Below are 19137 nucleotides of genomic sequence, written 5' to 3' on the forward strand. Positions count from 1 at the left end.
TTTCAGATTAGATCAGCTCCCATAAACAAGTCATCAGGATAAGCCACTGTAGTGAAGTCATACTACTGATATTCTGATGGGAAAGCTTAACTGGCTTAAGGACATATTATTCTGCAATGAATTTGCCAGTTTTTCCATACTCTTTTCCATACTCTGTCCAAAAGGTTGTTTCTTTTCCCAGCGACTGGATATAACACTTCAGAAGTCCTCAAATAAAGTAATTGAAGAGCTATGCAGGCCAGGCATAAGGAAAAAGGAACTGAATGTGATATACTGAGAATTGGATTAGATACTTCTTGTTCTTTCCAATGCTATAACCATAAAACTTCTGTTGTATTTCACATTTCAGACTTAATGCACCTAGTCCAAGTACCTCTTGGACATCGCAACACCTTCAGAGCACATCCAGATAAATAAAAGCAGGTAATTTTCAAATCTAAGAGCAACTTCACAGTGTGCAGACTGGGTACACTAGGTTGGACCCAGTGCAAGTGGACATCTGGAGCCCAGACCACCAAATCCAGTGTGACTGTGCACTGGGGTACATATAACCAACTACACTGTAATACTCACCCAGTTCCTATTGAACTGGTTGGATGTGCCTTTTGATATTAATTATAATGTGTATTTAGGGTCAGCAAAGTAGGGTTACAGCGTGACTGGTTTGCTATGACTACAGCTGCATCAGGACCAGCAAGCTCCAGCAATGTTTCTTATAGTAAACATGAAGAAAAAAGGTGCATTTCTAGACATGTAGTGGATATGTGCCAAGAGCTTGTGTCCACTATGGTGTCTTGGCGTATGTTCAAGTCTCAGTTTCAAGCTTTCCAAGACTAGGGGGTTTAAAGGCTACTCCACATTTCAATAGGACTATGATTACACAACCAAGACTGGAATCCTATACAAATTTATCTGGCAATAGGTTTCATTGAAAACAATGAATCCTTACTTCTGAGTAAACATGCAAATGAACATGGTTAGACTACACAGGATGTCAATCCTGTCAACACAGGTCCTAAAAACATAAACCTAGAAAAATTAGAATAACTGAAAAAAAGGTCAGGCATGGAGTATTTTTATGAATTTGGGCATTACTGAAAATTGGTTGGAGTTGGAAGGAAACCTTAAAAAATTATCAAGCGTAGTAGTGTAAATTTAGAAGAAATAGGTAATGCAGAGCGGGTTTGATTTAAAGCTTCATCCCAGCAGTCTTAAAAATAGCCAATAATTTTATTTTAAAAGTACTTGTAATGAAGTGCCACAACAATAGAATTGTTCTTCTTCCTTTCTATAAGCATCTTTAAGGCAGCCTACCAGTTCTCAGCTAATAGTTGCCTAATGCTTTTTAACTGCTGGACATTGCACATGCTCCATAGCTGCACTTATGCAATTGGCTATAGACACAAAAGAATCATTAAATTCCTTTTAATGATACATAAATTATAAGCAAGGCAGATTCAGTCCAAGCTACAACAACTGGATAAGACAGAATCTGCAATATCACGTTGCAAGGTATTTTCCTGTAACGCCAAAGGTGGAAATGAATGAGATTATTAAATAAAAAGAATTGTAACTATGCCATCCCCATTAAAACCCAGGTACAGATCAGCTAAAACCTTGTCAACTCTGGGACATGTTATCACTTCAAATATTTAAATCAAATAATTATGCAAATAAGATCAACACTAATTCATAACATCCTCTTGTTCCTCAAACAACAGTAAGTGGCAAACATGCAACATATATTTAGTGGCCAAAATGTTGGATTTCACAGTAAAAACCAAGCTATAGCTACAAATACATTCAATAGTTACTAACTGCTGTGGTCATTACTATGAAGAAATCCTTATTCCAAATGGATGCCTAATCTGATTTAGGTACATTTCCATATCACCCACGATAAGATAATAATAAAACTTATTTTTAATGTGATACAAGAAGCCACTGGGATTTTATGGAGGCTAGAAACTTCTGTCTCCATTGAGTAAATAGAGGAAAAGGCCTCATACTGTTCTCCTAGCCTAGATGCAAAGTCATCCTCCTAACAGCAGTTGACAGAGAGACGTAACAGGATGGAATTCTCAGCACAGATATATACTGCAAAGGAAATAGTTTTGATGCGTCTTTTTTTATTTTTGAGCTGCTATTTGAAACAAAATATTCCAAGCCATATTTTGCTGTCGTTTCTTAGCGATCCAGAATGCAGCCCTATGCCGCAAAATGAAGAGTGAAACATCTTGCCCTACACAAAAACATCAGGCAGCAGGGTCTTAGAATACAGTAATCTCATTGAGGTATCAGCAGCATTCTCACACCCAGAGAGGAAAGCGCTTTAACGGGAGGGAGAGAAAGAAAGCCTTGCTTCAGGATAAGTGCCCCCCCCATGATACAACGGACTTCAATGCGTTCCTATACCCTCCCCTGTCAGCATACTGTCTTTTAACAGCCCCATTTAATGGGCTTGAATAGCCAAACGTCTTAGGGACCTGATTCTGCCACCTGTTCCACCGCAGCCACCAGTAGCTATTTTAAGGCAAAGCTCCAGATCATCAGCACTGCAACCGGTAAATCCCTCTCCCGGGTTACCCCGGGGCACAACTTAAGCTTCACTGTACCTTTGTATCTCTCCAGCACATCTTCATAAGCCTGCAGGTACTCCTGTTCCTCCGTATAGAAGTGAGCAGCAGGGGAGAGATAACCAGCCATGGTTGAAGTTTTTGACACTGCCTTGATCAGTTCCCTCCAAGGAGCCGGGCAGCGAAGCAGCCTTGGGGAGCGGCACAAAAAGGCTGGAGGGAGGGAGGGGGCTGTTGCCGTGCAAGCTGTCCGAGGAAACGCCCATGCCCCCTCCCCGAGCGGTGTGGGAGCACGTGTGTCCCTCCAATAGAAAGGGCTTCCTCCCTCTCGGATTTCATTAGCAGCAAATCTCTGCGCTCCCAGCTAGCAGCCGGAGAAAGAGAACCGGAGGAAGGAGGCAAGGCATGGATGCCACAGACCCGGCCCTGGAGGTGACCTCCGGCGCCGGCTGCTTTTCTTTCCTCCCCTCCCTTAGGACGGGCTCCTGGGTCTTCGCGCCCACGCCCTTCCCAAATTCTCCTTTCAGTCGCGGGACCTTTTCGCCTCCTTCCCTCCTGCTTTTTTCAGGCAATCCTATGCACCCAGCAGAGAGCGAGCCAACTGGGAGAATTGCATTTCTGAGCAAACGACGCGTAGAGTTGCGCTGTAAATCGTTTGTCTCCCTCAACTGCCGGGAACACACTCTTTTCCTGGGGGCGGGGGAAATCACAGTGCCACCATACGCGTGCTTACTCACAAGTAAGTGCCATGGACTTCAATGGGGCTTGCTCTCAAGTCAGTGTGCGCAAGATCGATTTAACCTTTTAAAAAGTAAGGGGCTTTGCGGAGCTCGCCCTTTGAAGTCCCCCTTTATAGTACAGTAAGTCCTATCAAAAGGCACTCCTGAAATCAGCGCCATCCCTTCGCTGCGATTCTTATGTTTCGAGAGTTTCTGCTGGTCTGGAGTGAAAACTCACGAAAAATACTACAATCGCTATCGACCCGGCTTCATCGTGTTATGCAGGGCTGCAATCTAGCGGTTCCCAGCTAGCTCGTGGCTGTGTTGGTGAGCTTTATTAACCTGCGTTGCTCCCTCTCTCCATGCGGTTCAAGCGTTTGGCACCAGGTTCTTGGCTTGGGCGGGAGCTTTTGTAAACCTGTACCGTTTACCCTTCTTCTCCTCCCCCACCCCCAATAAACTGCCCCACACATTTTTGACAGACCGCGCTTTCGAAATCGGGCCCCCTTTCTCATTTCCAAAGACTACAACTTCATTGGAAGGAGTGGGAAGGAGGTACAGCACTCTCTGTTCCCCTTCTGGACCGGGCTTTCAGCCCTCGGAATCTGACTTTTCAAGGTGCCACAAGTCCCTTTGTTGCTGCTTCTGCAGCAACAACGGACCCTTACAACGCGGCTGCTCGCGCTCTGGAGGTTGTCTCCTTGTTGGAGGGGAGGCTTCCGCCCCAACACTTGGTCTGGTGACCTTCCTGAATAGCCTTCCCTGGCTGCGCTCCCCACTCCCTGCTCGGCTTTGTCTGCACAATAAAGCAAGGAGGCTGCTTGGCCGCGGTTTCGTCTCAAAGGGGCTTTCGCCCACATCGCCGGCCAGCCGGCGCTTTCCGAGCCCAGACAGCCTCATTGCAGCAGCAGCAGCGGCGGGATCACCTGCGAGAGGAGAGCCGCCTCCTCCTCCTCCTCCTCCCCACTCACAGCGCCGCCCTCTCCCTCCCGCTCTGCAGACGCGCATTGCACGTTGCCATTGCCGCTACGAATAGCTCTTGGCTTCCCAAGGAAGGGCCACGGGCGGGGGGCGAAGTCCCACCGCTCCTCCTATCCCTCCCCATCCCAGAAAAAAGGCTCCTGGAGTGTCCACCACCGGTGCCCCATTCCTCCTGCCCTTCGGCGCGCTTTCGGCTGCCTGGCGAAGGGCAACAAGAGTCAACTGCGCCAGAGCTGGGGGGTGGCGAGAGGCCAAGGGGCGGCGCTCCGTCGCTGCAGGTGTCACCGCCGGTCACCCTGTTTTTGTTGCCGCCAGCAGCCATCGCTGCGCGTGCGCGCCAGGCATGTATCTATGTATGTGTGTGTTTTGTCCCCGCTCCGCTTGCTCACCGACCCAGCCTTTTCATTCCGGCCTCGCAGCAGACCGGGATGGGTCCTTCCTGCCTCGCCCCACAGACTCTCTCTCTCTGTAGTGTCTTAGAGATGAAGCAAGTGGGGCTTTTCCATGCCCCCACCCCGTCTCTCCCAACACCAAAACAGGCGACATGCAGCAAAAGGGGGGGGGCTGAACGGGAGGAAACGGCGCAATCACTTCCGACGGGGGCACGTGGCGCGGCCGGTCTCGGGTTCGGCTCCCCGTTGTCATTCTGAACCATCCCACCCTCCGCCCCCGCACGGCGTTACTGAGAATCTAATGGGGAAGGGTTCGGCTCGATTGCTATGGGAATAGGATTCGATCTGCATCATGCGGCGATTCCCTTAGCGCCAGCTGCAACCAGGCACCGAACACGCACGAACACAGAAAGCAGAGGCGCACAACTCTCGGGCGAAAACCCGGCTCCCGTGATCGCCAAGACAGGAGCAGCCTGGAGGGAGGGCTCCAAAAAGCGCCACCGCGTCCCCGCCGGCTTCGTCCAGTCATCGTGGCAAGCACCGGAAGCTCAGCCCAAGACTGTGGGAGGACGCGTGTGCATGTGCAAAGTGCATTTTGTTCACGCCACAGACAGTCTCAGGTCACCCATAAATCACGGGCTAAGACAGCAGAACTTCCCGGGTGGGGCTTCCACATTGGTGTGAGCCCGCCCCCCCTTTTCTGAGAAATAAAATAGCCAGTCTGAAGTGGCCCCTTCCACCAAGCTTTTCCCAGCGCACCCCATTAGCGAGGGCTGCAAAGTAGATTTGTCTTTGCAAAACAACTGCTTTATCTGCATGTACGAGCTGCGTGCTTTCATTCCTGTGAGGGGTTTTACGAATAACACGGACACAACAGGCACCGCGTTTTCTCTCCCGGATCATATTACTCTTCCTTCTCAATTTGCAGCCGGGTTGGCCAAGCAAACTCCCTGACCTATTTCAAAACCAATGAAGATCAAATGCTCTTCTGTCTTATACAGAGCATCCAGCAGGGCCTCTCCTATATTATTCAGGAGCCCGGTGACCCCTGCTAGCGTCAAACACAACAAGACCAGTCAGAGAAACCCGACTTCTGGTGATCCCACATTAGTTCAGCAACTTTCAAGCAAACCCACCCATTATAAAAACAAACAAACAAACAAACCTGGAAGTACTCTGTAAACCAGCCCTCTGTAAGTTTACTCCGAAGTAAGTCTGCATTTACTGCTGGGTACAGAGGATGGCACCCTTTCTAAAGCATGCTTCAAGTTCCTATATCTCACCAGCAGCCTTGCTATGCTACACACACCATACGAAATGGTCATATTCTTCACTCTTACGCAACCCTCCAATGCAATTTTAACACCCGCACCTGCACGTATTGCAGCTGCATTTTCTTCCATACACATGCAGCAATCCACCCAGCCAGAAAAAAACACCAAGGCCAAAAAACTTAGTCACTACCAACACTAGAAAATACAGCATGGAGGACCATGAGTTTCGTGTGTGTGCTTTTAAAAACGCAAATAACAGAAGCAATAAACAAAGCTCTCAGTTTATACTCTCTGTAATGCACAAATAAACCCACAATAATATGGACACGTGAGCATAGTTACTGTACTATGCAAGTCTCTCTCTCTCTCTCCCCCTCCCTTCCTCTCCCCCCCTCCATCTCCCATGTATTTCCATCCTGGTCTTACCGGCGATTCTGAGCACAGCTCTCTCAGCTGGATCCAACACAGAGCCTCCTTGAATTTTCCTCTTGGATCTCTCGTGTTTAGGTAGGTTCCAGGGCAGGGTGTCACCCGGAGCTGGGGACAGGGAACCAGATTTCTGGCTGAAATCATCGTCGTCTGAAAAATCCGCAGAGGATGACATGGAGCATCTGTAGGAAGCGTTTCCTGAGCTCTAGAGAAGGGTGGGGGGAAGAAGATTAAAAGCAAAATAAAAACCTGAGACTAGAGAATCAATTTTTGCTCTCAAAATAAAGCAATACATCCTTTTGCTGTTTAGATCGCCCCCTAGGAAAATCAGTCAGAAACAGATGGAACTGAAACCTCCCTCCCTCCCCACCGATCAGTCGATACATCTATATTTTTAATACACGAATGAATAGATTGCTCACCATTGTTGTCTATATTGCTGCTCATGTATTTAAATCTCACAGACAGCGGCAACACACAGGTAGATCTGGAGAGGTGGCTTAGTGAAAACCCATATGTGGGAAGATTTAGGCAGGGAGACGAGTGGCCTGGCGTTCTGGCAACCAGCTTACAATGCTCCTCTGGAGTTGCCCAACAATAAAGCCAGAAAGGAGGGGGGAGCAGGGAAGAGATGGATTTTGAAAAAAAGAGAGCACGCTTCCCGGCTACAAATCAATAGCATTTGGCTCCCCCGCCCGGCAAAAGAAAAGATGTACCACCCCTAGGCTGCTGGTTCAATCATTAATGTGGGGTGAGGAAAATTCAACCCCCATCGCAAACCCAGGATGCTGGGGCTTTGCTGTTGCGCTCATATTCCTGAAACCACGCCCTGGTAAGTCTCTCTTTCTCTTTTTCCTTCTTCCTTCCTTGTGTGGTAGAGCAACTTCTTTCTGGAGCTCCCCAGTTTTGTTTGGAGGGCTCCCGGCTTCCTAAAGCGCGACGACTTTGGGAGACAGGAAATGTAGATTTGCTCTTTTCCTCAAGGGAAAGCACAAAGGGCGGGTTGCACAAGCTCGCTGGGCGAGAGGCCGCTTCAGTAAACACACTGTCCTTAAAGGCTGGACGAGAGACTTTCCAGTCGCCACAGAGCAGGTAGCAGCAGCTGCCCATGGGCTCTAAACCAGCCAGCCAGGAATGTAAACAAGAAATGATGCAGTGCAGGCACAAAGAACTGGGGAAATGGGGGGGGGGGAATATACTGGCCTCCTCAGCCCTCTTGAAACACAAGGTTGAGAGACAAACTTAATTTTTTTATTTGGGGATCAGTTTCAAAACAAATGACTATGAGGCGCTGATATGTGTTTGTCACCTGATCAGCAAACAATGCCTACATTTGCCGATCAAAGAGAGGCTACTTCTAGGTCCCCTGTGCTGTGTCATCTTGGCGGCAGCTGCTGTGTCATCTTAGAAGTACCAAGCTTGAGACATATGATTACTGACCCTGTGTTGTTCTTCCCAGTATGGTTTGCAATATAAATTCTCTAAATTGCAGCCATTTTTTAAATGGCTAGAAAATGTCTTATCACATCTATGTATTTCCCCTTTCAAACAGCTTTTGCAGCATGGCGGATTACCCTGACGTCATCATAAAATGATGACCTAATAGGAAGCCACAACAGAAATTATACAGTGCAGTAAAGCCAATTAAAAGGGCTAAAACAATATTTACCATACAGGTTCACCTTCTCTCATATTATACCTAGCTCTACCTTTCATTTAAAGGGACGCGGGTGGCGCTGTGGGTTAAACCACAGAGCCTAGGACTTGCCGATCAGAAGGTCGGCGGTTTGAATCCCCGCGAAGGAGTGAGCTCCCGTTGCTCAGTCCCTGCTCCTGCCAAACTAGCAGTTCAAAAGCACGACAAAGTGCAAGTAGATAAATAGGTACCACTCCGGCGGGAAGGTAAATGGCGTTTCCGTGTGCTGCTCTGGTTCGCCAGAAGCGGCTTAGTCATGCTGGCCACATGACCTGGAAGCTGTACGCCGGCTCCCTCGGCCAATAAAGCAAGATGAGCGCCGCAACCCCAGAGTCGGCCACGACTGGACCTAATGGCCAGGGGTCCCTTTACCTTTAATTTAAATCAGAACCAGTGAAGGCAGTGAATGTCCTGTGTGAGTGCCTGGAGGCGGTTGGAGGATGGTTGGTGACTAATGGATTGAGGTTTAATCCTGATGAGACAGAAGTACTGTTTTGAGGGGGACTGGGGGCGGGGTGAGCATGTGGGGGGACCCTCTGGTCCTGAATGTGTAACTGTGCCCCTGAAGGACCAGGTGCGCAGTCTGGGAGTCAGTTTGGACTCAGCTGTCCATGGAGGCACAGGTCAATTTTGTGTGCAAGGATGCAGTCTACCAGGTCCATCTGGTACGCCAGCTGAGGCCATACTTGCCTGCAGACTGCCTCACCTGCGTGGTGCATGCTCTGGTTATCTCCTGCTTGGACTGCTCTTCATGCAATGTGCTCTTTGTGGGGCTACCTTTGAAGGTGACTTGGAAACTACAACTAATTCAGAATGAGGCAGCTAGACTGGTGACAGAGTGGTCGCTGGGACCATATAACACCTGTCGAAAGGATCTTCACTGGCTCCCAGTACATTTCCAAGCACAATTCAAAGTGTTGGTGCTGATCTTTAAAGCCCTAAAGGGCCTCAGCCCAGTACACATGAAGGAACGTCTCCACCCCCACTGTTCAGCCCGAACACTGAGGTTTTCCTCCAAGGGTCTTCTGGTGGTTCCCTTACTGCATATCCTCCAACATTTCTCTAATGAAAATAGGGACATCCAATTCCATAATGATTATTTTGCTATTTATACTCCACACATCTTACTGGGTTGTTCCAGCCACTCTGGGCAGCTTCCAACAAATATATATATAAACATCATAAAACATTAAACATTTTTAAAAAGCAACTCTTCCATATACAGGATTGCCTTCAGACAGCTCAGGAGTCAAATAACTCCATACCCTCCAACAATTCTCCAATGAAAACAGGGACATCCTAAGGAAAAGCAGGACATTTTGGGATCAAATCAGAAACAGGGACAGCTCCTCTAAATCAGGGTTGTCCCTGGAAAACAGGGACACTTGGAGGGTTTGTCACTGTAAGAAGTGAAGTTATAGGGAACCAGGCAGAGGGCATTCTTGGCAGTGGTGCCCTCCCTGTGGAATACCCTCCCATCAGATGTCATGGAGATAAAGAACTACACAACTTTTAGAAGACATCTGAAGGCAGCCCTGTATCAGGTAGTTTTTAATGTTTGACGTTTTATTATGATTTAAAGGTACTGGAAGCCGCCCAGAGTGGCTGGGGAAACCCAGCCAGATGGGTGGGATATAAATAATAAAATTATTATTATTATCTTCAGAAGATCTGCTTTCAAATGTTAGGTGGCTGAAAACTAGAGCTAAGGCCTTTTCCATGATCATGCCCTAATCACAAAACAGAACATGCAATCTAGAAATATTTGTTTGACACCCACACATTAGAGGTCAATTTATGACAATTTTGCTTGGCCAGGCTTTTGATGAACAAAGTTACTCTCTCTTTTTTTAAATTAGTTTCAGCAGTGGCTTTATGGGATTTTATTGCTTTAAATTTAGTATGCTGCATTTATCATGTTATGACTGCATCATGGGCTGTAGAAATTTGTAATATTGAGTGAGGAACCAGTGACCCTCTAGCAGCCCCAGCTAGCATTGTCAAGTCAGAGATGACAATAGATGTGGTCCAACAACATATTGACGGCCACAGGTGTGTCTCCCACATTTAAAATAAATAAATAAATCAGACGTAGTAATAGTCTTAGTAGTAATTAAATGCCGTACAAGAAATAAATGGAATTTATGCTTTATTCTGTGATACTATTGGGCCATCTTGCATGGGCTTTCAGTATTCAAAATGTAGCATAGGAATTAGATGACTTAGGAATTTCCTCTCCTTGCTCAAATGCAAGGAAGTTAAAGGAATTTGTCTGCCAAACAACCTCTAGGGAGGGGAGGGGAAAGGCAAGTTATATTGAGATGGCTCCATAGAATCCCATTAATAGATTTAGTTTGATGTTCCTAAAAACGAACTGGAGAGCCTCTACCAATAACTTTTCCCTTTGAAATGAAATAGAAAACATGGTGGGAGAAACCACAGCACGGGAAGATCCTTGTTATTTTTAGAAGCTATTAATGCTATAATAATGATAGTAACAAATTTGTATTTTTAAAAATATTCCTGGTATTTTTAGACTATTTAGACTATTGTACTGTATACAGTTATACAGTTCCACTATCCTTTTTTTAATTATATGGATTGTTAAAATAAAATACCTTTATCATCTTGGTAGACATTGTGTAGATGTTTTCTTTTTGTAGTTTTCCCCCTCTGCATATTCCTTTCTATTTCGCTGTCAAATTTATTAAGCATTTTCAGCTGAGTTTTGGCACACGTGTATGTGTGTTTGTGTATTAGGTTTAGGATTTTAAGGGCTCAGCTGTAAATGTCACTTATTTCCTATACTAATCTTAAATATTCATTTCCATTCCCTAATCATAATATTGTACATTTTCATCATTTCAAGGCAAAATAAAGATAGCATCACAGCTTTGATCATGGCACCACGGGGCTTATTTTCAGACTCAGCAATAAATCATTCAGACAAGAGGAATACATGAAAAGATTAAAGAAATCCAGGAATGAACAGAACTGATAGTATATTGCAGTAGCTGGTGTACCACTTCCCTCTACTGGAGATATCTGACCTCAGCTATTTATTATTTAGTACAAACAACATCCTCTGGTGGCTAGAAAGCTGAACAGAGAAATAAAAGACTATAGTAAAACAGCTGTTAAGCTACAGAAGCTCAGAGTCATGTCTGCATAATATACTTTTCATTGAATATTTATTTATTGGATCGTTATGCAAATAGCTGGTCCAGCTCATTCCATAATTCTTCATCTAAAAAGAGTTAGCACCCCAGTTAAGGAAGTAAGTGTAGTATCTCTCATGTTATATTTTTAATAACTATCACTGAATGTCCCTTACATTTAAATACAGTGAGGGGGGGAAGTATTTGATCCCCTGCTAAATTTGCCTGTTTGCCCTCTGACGAAGAAATGACCAGTCCATAATTGTAATGGTAGGTTTATTGTAGCTGTGAGAGACAGAATAACAACAGGAAAACCCCCAGAAACCCAGAAGACAAAAGCCAGGTAGCATGACAACCACTGATTTCCAGTGGAATCACTGTTATTTGTTTTCCTGTTTTGTTACTAAGTTGAGCTAGTTTGCTTTCACAAAGAAAGAAGTTCAGGGATCAGCCAGGTTTTCAGAAGTTAATAAGTAGTCTAATGTCTACATCAGTGATATTTCCAAGTATAAAGAAAGAGAGAGATATCTGAAAGTGTCTTCCTAACTGTATATGAAGCAAACCTTCTCATAACCTCTTATTTTGAATACAGGAGGGAAACAAATAAATTGAGTTTCCCCAGTTATTCTCCATTTTCCTAAAAATAAATATTTATTAGGTGGGGTTCTATAATTGAATGTTTCAGGAAGCAAAACGTATTTATCATTTACTGTTTTTTTGTAACATCATTTTCATTACTCAATACTCCAAAGTACATGCTAAAGACTTTCCTGAAAACTGCTTTAATCTTGATTTCCCCACCACCACCACTTTTACAATTGTGGTGAAAAATTGTTACAAAATATGAAATTAGTCCTGAAAGCATTTTCATTTGTTGAATAATAGTAGTTCAAAGTTCAACACTGAGAAAGAACATGTCCAACAATTAGGCCCTAGAGTATTTTTGTCTGTAAAATCGTTTATACGCATGGTTACTGTATATAGTGACTAAATATAAAGGGCTCCTCTTCCTGTTTTGATAGAAACAGTTTACGTGACATAATAGAATATTATACTATCCACCCATTACTTCAAGGAGTTATGCAGGAAAGGGAAACATCTGTGACTGAGCTCCAAGCTTTTTGCGTTTATGAGACAAAGACTTGTTGAGTATGTGATGAAGAATCATAATAACAGTAGGCGCTTAGCTGATATTTGCTTTTTGTACTCTCTTGTTCCTACACTACTGGAAAGTATCTGCTACTCATGGAGGAACAGAGGGAGTTCCCTTATATAAAGTCAGACCAACAGTCAATCTGGCTCAGCACTGCCTACACCACTGGTCTTCAACTGGTGGTCTGGTGTGTGGTGTACTAGTTAAGAGCGGTAGACTCGTAACCTGGTGAACCGGGTTCGCTTCCCCGCTCCTCCACATGCAGCTGCTGGGTGACCTTGGGCTAGTCACACTTCTCTGAAGTCTCTCAGCCCCACTCACCTCACAGAGTGTTTGTTGTGGAGGAGGAAGGGAAAGGAGAGTGTTAGCCGCTTTGAGACTCCTTCGAGTACTGATAAAGCGGGATATCAAATCCAAACTCTTCTGGGAGCCACCAGAAGATCATGGCCTGATCACAACAGGAGCACTACCACCTGCAGATATTTCACAACCTGCACACACATTCTGCAGACAGAATGGAGAGCTCTTTGCTGGCAGTGGCTGAGAGGGCTGGGTGAAAGGACATCGCCACCCAGTCCAACTCCCCCCTCCACAACCTAGTGCCAAAGGGGTTTGGATTGCAACCTACATAAATGTTGCTATAAGGATAGGTGTGTGGTGGGGAGACAAGGGATAACTGATTTGTTCTTGTAAAACATCAAATTTAGCTAGATGTTGATTTCCATATAGGTGTTATAAAGTAAAGGAGTTTCTAAATCCTACATTTTTTAAAACTACCCCCCCCCAAAAAAGGAGTACTAAATTAAAATAAAAGGAATGAAAATTCAGACTGAATCTCAAGCTTTTTTTATATATTTCTTATACCACATGCACAATGTGTGGCCTTCGGGAAGCGAGGTTTTGACACATGGAATTTAGGAAGCAAGATTCTGGCACAACTTAAAGGAGATTACGATATTAAAAAAAATTGGTGGTTGCCGCAGCAGTCCCACACACAAAAATATAATTTGAGGCATTTGACAACGTCCAAGGACCCTGCTCTCATAAACCAGGTCTTAACAGCATGTTTTACGTAAAGTGTCAAGGAAGGATGACTAAAAAGCACTGACGTACACAATAAGATTACCACCTGCCTGTTTCATTTCACTGTTGTGCCCCTTCAGTCACAAGCTGTGCAGCACTGGAGTGACTCAGCTGACCCTTGTCTATAGCGCATGAAAGCTATTTGCGCAGATTTCATATTGTTAGACCCTTCATTCGACATCTCCGTTTAGTTTGCTCCTTGTGCTGGCAATCAGGGGTAGCTAATCAATAGTTCTTTCCACGCAAGGTCAGGGTTTCTTTATACCCAGCAGAGGCCAGTGGGATGAGAACAGAATTTTTTAAAGGAATATTGAAAAATGGATAAGAAACAAAATAGAGCATCTAGCTGGCTTGCCACTGTGGGGAACAGGAGACTTTAACTAGTCTAGCAGATCCTATTCACAGCAGGTAAGGCGGTGAGTGGCTCTTTACAAGCCTTCATAAAAACATCCTTTCTTTCACGAGAGTTTATCTTTTTTTATTTTGAATTGATAATCTCAATTTGAAAATGAAACTAAACTGCTAATCCAGTGCAGTGTAATGTCTAGAGCTGAGCTAAAAAAAACCCCCAGACCTCTTTGTTTTATTTTCACTTTTATCATTCTTGAAAAATGCCTCCTCTTTTTTGGTTTGCCTTCCCTCAGCAAGTGTAGAGCTAGGTGGACTGACCGTCTGACTCAATATAAGGCAGCTTCCTATGTCCGTACATGCACATATTGGCAGCCTGGCTTTTATACAGGGGACTGGGGGCACCTGTTTATCCTGGAAAGCACCTCACTGATGCCTCCCCTTTTTCATTGACCTACTCTGCTGCCACAGGGACTTAGCTGTACGGTTCCAAGATTGCATGTTAGTGGGGAGAGGATCCGACCTGAGATGCTATCAGGTTTAGGGCTTCTTATTCCTGCACTGCCTAAATCTGACAGATCCAGGCTAACTGCAGTCTACACAATGTATTTTGAAGATCACTGTACTGAGAACAGAAAGAAAACTTACTGGCTTTCGAGTTGGTGTGACTTGAACAGAATGGTAGAATTCTGGCTGGACTCTGCTGCTTTTCTTGATCTTCCTTTTCTTAACCGATGTTTCCTGCTCACTCAGCTGATGCACTTCTACCAGGGGCTGCGTTTCTTCAAGGCGAGGCACGACACGTCTTCTAATGTGGCGGGGACTTGGTCTAAAACCCTGTCGGAAAAAACACAAAAGTATGTTAATAAGGTGTGTGGTGCTTCTTTCGCTCTTCGATGTCACAGAAATATTATTTATACAAGGTAGAACTATTGGTTCTATCAGCATTTTAAATATTGGCAAACTACTGACAAGTATTCTCATTAAACCCTTCATGTCCCCCTTTTCATGCTGTTTCTTTTCCTGTACAGTCGTACTTTGGTTGTCAAACAGAATCCTTTCCGGAAGTCCACCTGACTTCCAAAAACATCTGAAAACCAAGGCACGGCTTCCGACTGGCTGCAGGAGCTTCCTGCACTCAATTGAAGGCCATGGAAGCCACATCAGGCGTTCGGCTTCCAAAGAACGTTCGCTAACTGGAACACTTTGCGGCATTCAGGAGCCATAACAGACAAGTACCAAGACGTTTGACAACCAAGGTAGGACTGTAATTGATTTATTTTTAAGCATCATTTCACTCGGATGAATGTTAGTAAGGAAATTCCTAATGGGAAAGAAAAGTAAAGGGAAACATTCCTTTCTAGACAACCTTCCAAAGCCACATGCCGTAGGTAGGCAAAAATGGGCACAGCAACAAATATAAATTATACCTTGTCACTACTGAGTAGTTGAGCCTGAGCATACTCAGACACCCCTCTATATCCTACATCCAGACAAGCAAAAGGCATTATTCCAGCCAGGCAAAAACACTCACTCAGGGTGCAAAGAAGGGCTAGAGGGGGTAGATGGCCATATTTGGCATTTGGACCTGAGGTTCCCTACACCTGAGATAGAACATCAGACAGAGCATCTGTAAGAAGTTAAGCAGCTCTCAAAGTGCTCAGAGATACGTGCCAAAGAGGGATTTAAGTGTGTGGCTGTATCTTTAAGGAATAATTTAGCCTCCAAGTTTCCAGGCTAACAATTTACTATTTTCATTTTAAAAAATGAATGGATGTCCCTCAGAAAATAATTGACAAAGTACTGTGCTTAAATACTGTAACACAGAAAATTATACAGGTATGGACTTCCCATTTCTTAGTGGACAAAAAATATATGACAACGGGTAAGATCGTTGTAGCTTTAAGACTTCATCTGCTTCTAATGCTGACTCTTGCTCTTCACTCAAAGTCATAATCTTCTACTTATGACTTCACAATTGGATAGGATTATGATGTGCTACGAGGAATAAGGTCCTGGTTTCAAGTGAGTAGTACACATGAGGATGAAGCAAGCTAACAGCATAATGCAATTGACTTTAGCCTACTTACAGGACAACCCTGTACATGTTTACACAAACCTAAGTCCCATTCAGTTTAATGGGGTTTACTCCCAGCAAACTCGGTACAGGATATTGGATCCTAAATGTTTATGCCCTGACTCATTTGTGTAGTGAATTTTCTGCCTGAATGGAAAACAATGGCTTCAGCAATAGGTTTGAGATGATGCAGACATAGAAATAGCCTGTAATTGCATCAGAAAAACACAGGAGCCAAACGCTTGTACAGCAGGCTACTCAGTGTTGTCTAGCAGCTGCTGAGTTAGGACAGCAGCCGCCATCAAAGCTAATATGCCAACACTCTTGATGAAGCCGTTGAGCATTTGTGGCTCAGGACCCCCATCTCTCAAGGACTGCCTCTCCTCACATGAACCAACCTAGACCCTGAATTCAGTATCTGAGGCCCTTCTCTGTATATCCCCTCTGAGGGAGGCCCTAAGGGTGGCGACATGAGAACAAACCTTTTCAGTGGTAGCAATCCACATATAGAATGCTGTCCCCAGAGAAGCATGCCTGGTACCTTCACTATCTACTTGTGGACACCAGGCAAGGACATTTCTTTTTGCCCAGGGCCTTGGCCCCTCATTTGGAGAATTTTAGGTATCTGTGGCCTCTTTCTGTGGGTAGGATGTGATAGATCTGCCTGTTTTTCATGTTTTTATTTTGTTTTAGCTTTATACTGGTTCTAATATTTGTACTATTTTGTAAATCACTTTGAGTTACTTCTTTTTTTAAAGCAACTAATAAGTGCAATAAATAATAACAATATTTTTTTAATGCAAGATGATTTGGGTGTGCATGTATATATCTGAAGAGGGCAAAGAGCTGTCATATCCTAAGAACAATTACACTGGCATTGTGTCTCTAAAACCATCACATTATGATGGTGATTTACAGCAGCAAGGATGGTTAGGGCTTGTTATAGGCAAGTAGAATAGCAATATGTGCCATGTACTCAACAACATAGGGTACTTTTCTCGCCAATTGCAGCTTGTACTGCAGAACCCTAAATAGTAAATTTTTAAGATATGCAGAATTATGGCTGCAGTCCTAAACACACTTGCCTAGCAGAAGGTTGCCTTAACCTCTGTGGAGCTTATTTCTGTATCAACCTGTGCTGTAAAACTATTAATTTACGCAGACATGCCTGTACATAATTATCCACAATTAGTGCCTGTAAACAGTGTAGCATAGGTGGTACACCAATCTGTAGGGTGTAGCCTTGAGGTATCATATGTCAGATCTCCCCACAGCAGTAGCCACAAACCCGGAAGCAAAACGGGAAAAACCACACAGAGGAGTTTTAATACAATGGTTGCTGTCCCCTGACATGGGTGCTGATCCAGCTAGTAACTTTTTGACTAGCAGTAATCCACCCAGGGGTTGGCACAGCTGTCATCCAGCATGTGAATACTTGCATATCAGAATGTCAGTTACCTACAAAAGCACTACTGTAGCTGGGAAAAGCAGATGTCTTGAAACACCCTTAAGTCATATATACATGCATAGGAGACCTAGCTGCACAAAAAGAGCTTTTTGAAAAACATGTTTTTAGTACTCCAACTACTGAAAGGACAAGTTGCTTTTTGAGCTGAGCAAAAATTCGCCTCTTTGGCACTAGGAAACATCAAAAGGAAGCTCTGACCTCCTGTAAGGGATTTTCTCTTGCACAACACAAACTACTTAAACCACAGCCTGAAATAGCAAGAGATACGTGATGCTTGATTCAACTGAATAAAATGCAGAACATGAAGCTATACAAGTACCCACAAAAGAGAAATTTTCCTGGAAGCAAATTCTATATCTGTAAAATGCTGTGTTTGCATTCTGCTGCAATGTACCAAAAATTCACATAAAATTATGACAGGATCCAATTAAACTAACTCTTTGAACCTTTGAATAGCAGCTCAGCTACCTTGCTCCCATGCTACATAGCAAACTGCTTTGAACCTGAGACCAGGTACCAAAGTACTTGCCATGTGGAACAAGGACCAGCTGTTCCAAGAAAAAGAATCACACTGGGCTCATGAAAGCCCCTACCATGAACCTAAGGTTTCAATCCTAGGCATCCTTATGCAGCAGTAAGTATCGCTAAGCACAATGGGACTTATTTCTGAGTAATCATGTATAGGATTGCACTGCAAGAGTGTAAAATAGGGACACCAATCTTTATGCTTCTGTTTTTAAAATACCTATTTACATATTAAAAGCAACATCTATAACCAAGGCCCAAACTAACATCAGTATAAAGCTAAATTTCTAACATTTCCATCCATGGGCGTAGCCACGATTTTTGGTAGGGTGCAGGCTTTTGTTTTTTGGGGGCAGAACCAAAAATTGATTTGTATTTATTTTTACTTATTTAGGGGGAGCTGCCCCCCTACACTCATGTTTCCACCTGCTATTTATATGGAAACAAAACTGATCTTAGTTTCTGGCTCAGTTCAAGAAAATACACATTCTATCCTTGAGAATTTGAGTATGAGATTATCATAGTGCCAGATGCCAGTGTATTTCCATCTTAACTCTAAAGCCAGTATCTTTTCCAACACAACCTTTTCTGCATTTTAGAAATATCGTGAGGGTTGCTTCTAATCAAATTAGGCTGCAACTAGAGATTTTATGGGCTGGCTGCAAGACTGGAAATGATTACTAATTTCTCTAAGTTTTGATTTTCAAAAACTACAGTGCATATCTATACTGCCTCAAGTTTTAGGAAGTGGAGCTTGATTTCACTGTCTGAAAGAATCCCAGCCTCTTTGAACTGAATTAATGTTACCTTAACACAGAATAATTTAAATTTGAGGATCATGCATTATTTCAGTCACTGGCTTTGGCAAGGTATAAGCCTAGGTGGTAAACGTTACATTTAAAGTCAATACAGGGTCCGAATAATTCTGCAGAATGCCTGCTAATATAGTTTAGTTTAAATGGTCTACTTCCAACCCAAAGCTGCCTTACTTTGTTATGGTTTTTCAACATAAAGAGTTCTGATACTACCCTTTTGGTTTTTCTAAAGCATGCCGAGTCATGTTACTCTACTCTAGGATATCCCTGCATTTTGAAAACAAAAATGAGGTTTTGGTACAGCCAATTTGTTCCCCCACATGGCTGCTAGTCATTCTAGTCAAAAACAGAGGTATGCTGGTGTGGACAGCACATTTCACTAGGATGTGTACCCAGGGATTTTTTTTAAAGGGGGACATGTATTGAATACATACATAAATGAC

The 19137-nt window shown here is 43.9% G+C and overlaps 1 protein-coding gene and 1 long non-coding RNA gene across 29 annotated transcripts in view; one reads left to right on the top strand and one right to left on the bottom strand.

The window, feature by feature from the left end:
* The window catches only part of LOC308472756 (dystonin-like), a 306554-nt gene that overhangs the window by 272291 nt on the left and 15126 nt on the right, over positions 1-19137 (bottom strand). For 19 of the 28 annotated variants that reach the window (XM_080997848.1, XM_080997841.1, XM_080997871.1 and 16 more), the window contains 2 exons: positions 14458-14646; positions 6369-6576 (listed from right to left, as the gene is read on the bottom strand). In XM_080997848.1, the coding sequence (XP_080853974.1) occupies positions 6369-6576; positions 14458-14646 (397 nt within the window). Of the gene's footprint in view, positions 1-2615; positions 2795-6368; positions 6577-6793; positions 6923-14457; positions 14647-15239; positions 15341-19137 lie in introns of those variants that run through there. The other 9 variants (XM_080997866.1, XM_080997865.1, XM_080997864.1 and 6 more) reach the window with 4 other exon arrangements.
* The window catches only part of LOC308472839, a 41393-nt gene continuing 29318 nt past the window's right edge, over positions 7063-19137 (top strand). The window contains exons 1-2 of the long non-coding RNA XR_013983760.1: positions 7063-7203; positions 14563-14679. This is a non-coding gene — a long non-coding RNA (uncharacterized lncRNA). The remainder of the gene's footprint in view (positions 7204-14562; positions 14680-19137) is intronic.

Source organism: Podarcis pityusensis (assembly GCF_964106645.2).
Source record: "Podarcis pityusensis genome assembly, chromosome: 3".
NCBI lineage: Eukaryota > Metazoa > Chordata > Lepidosauria > Squamata > Lacertidae > Podarcis > Podarcis pityusensis.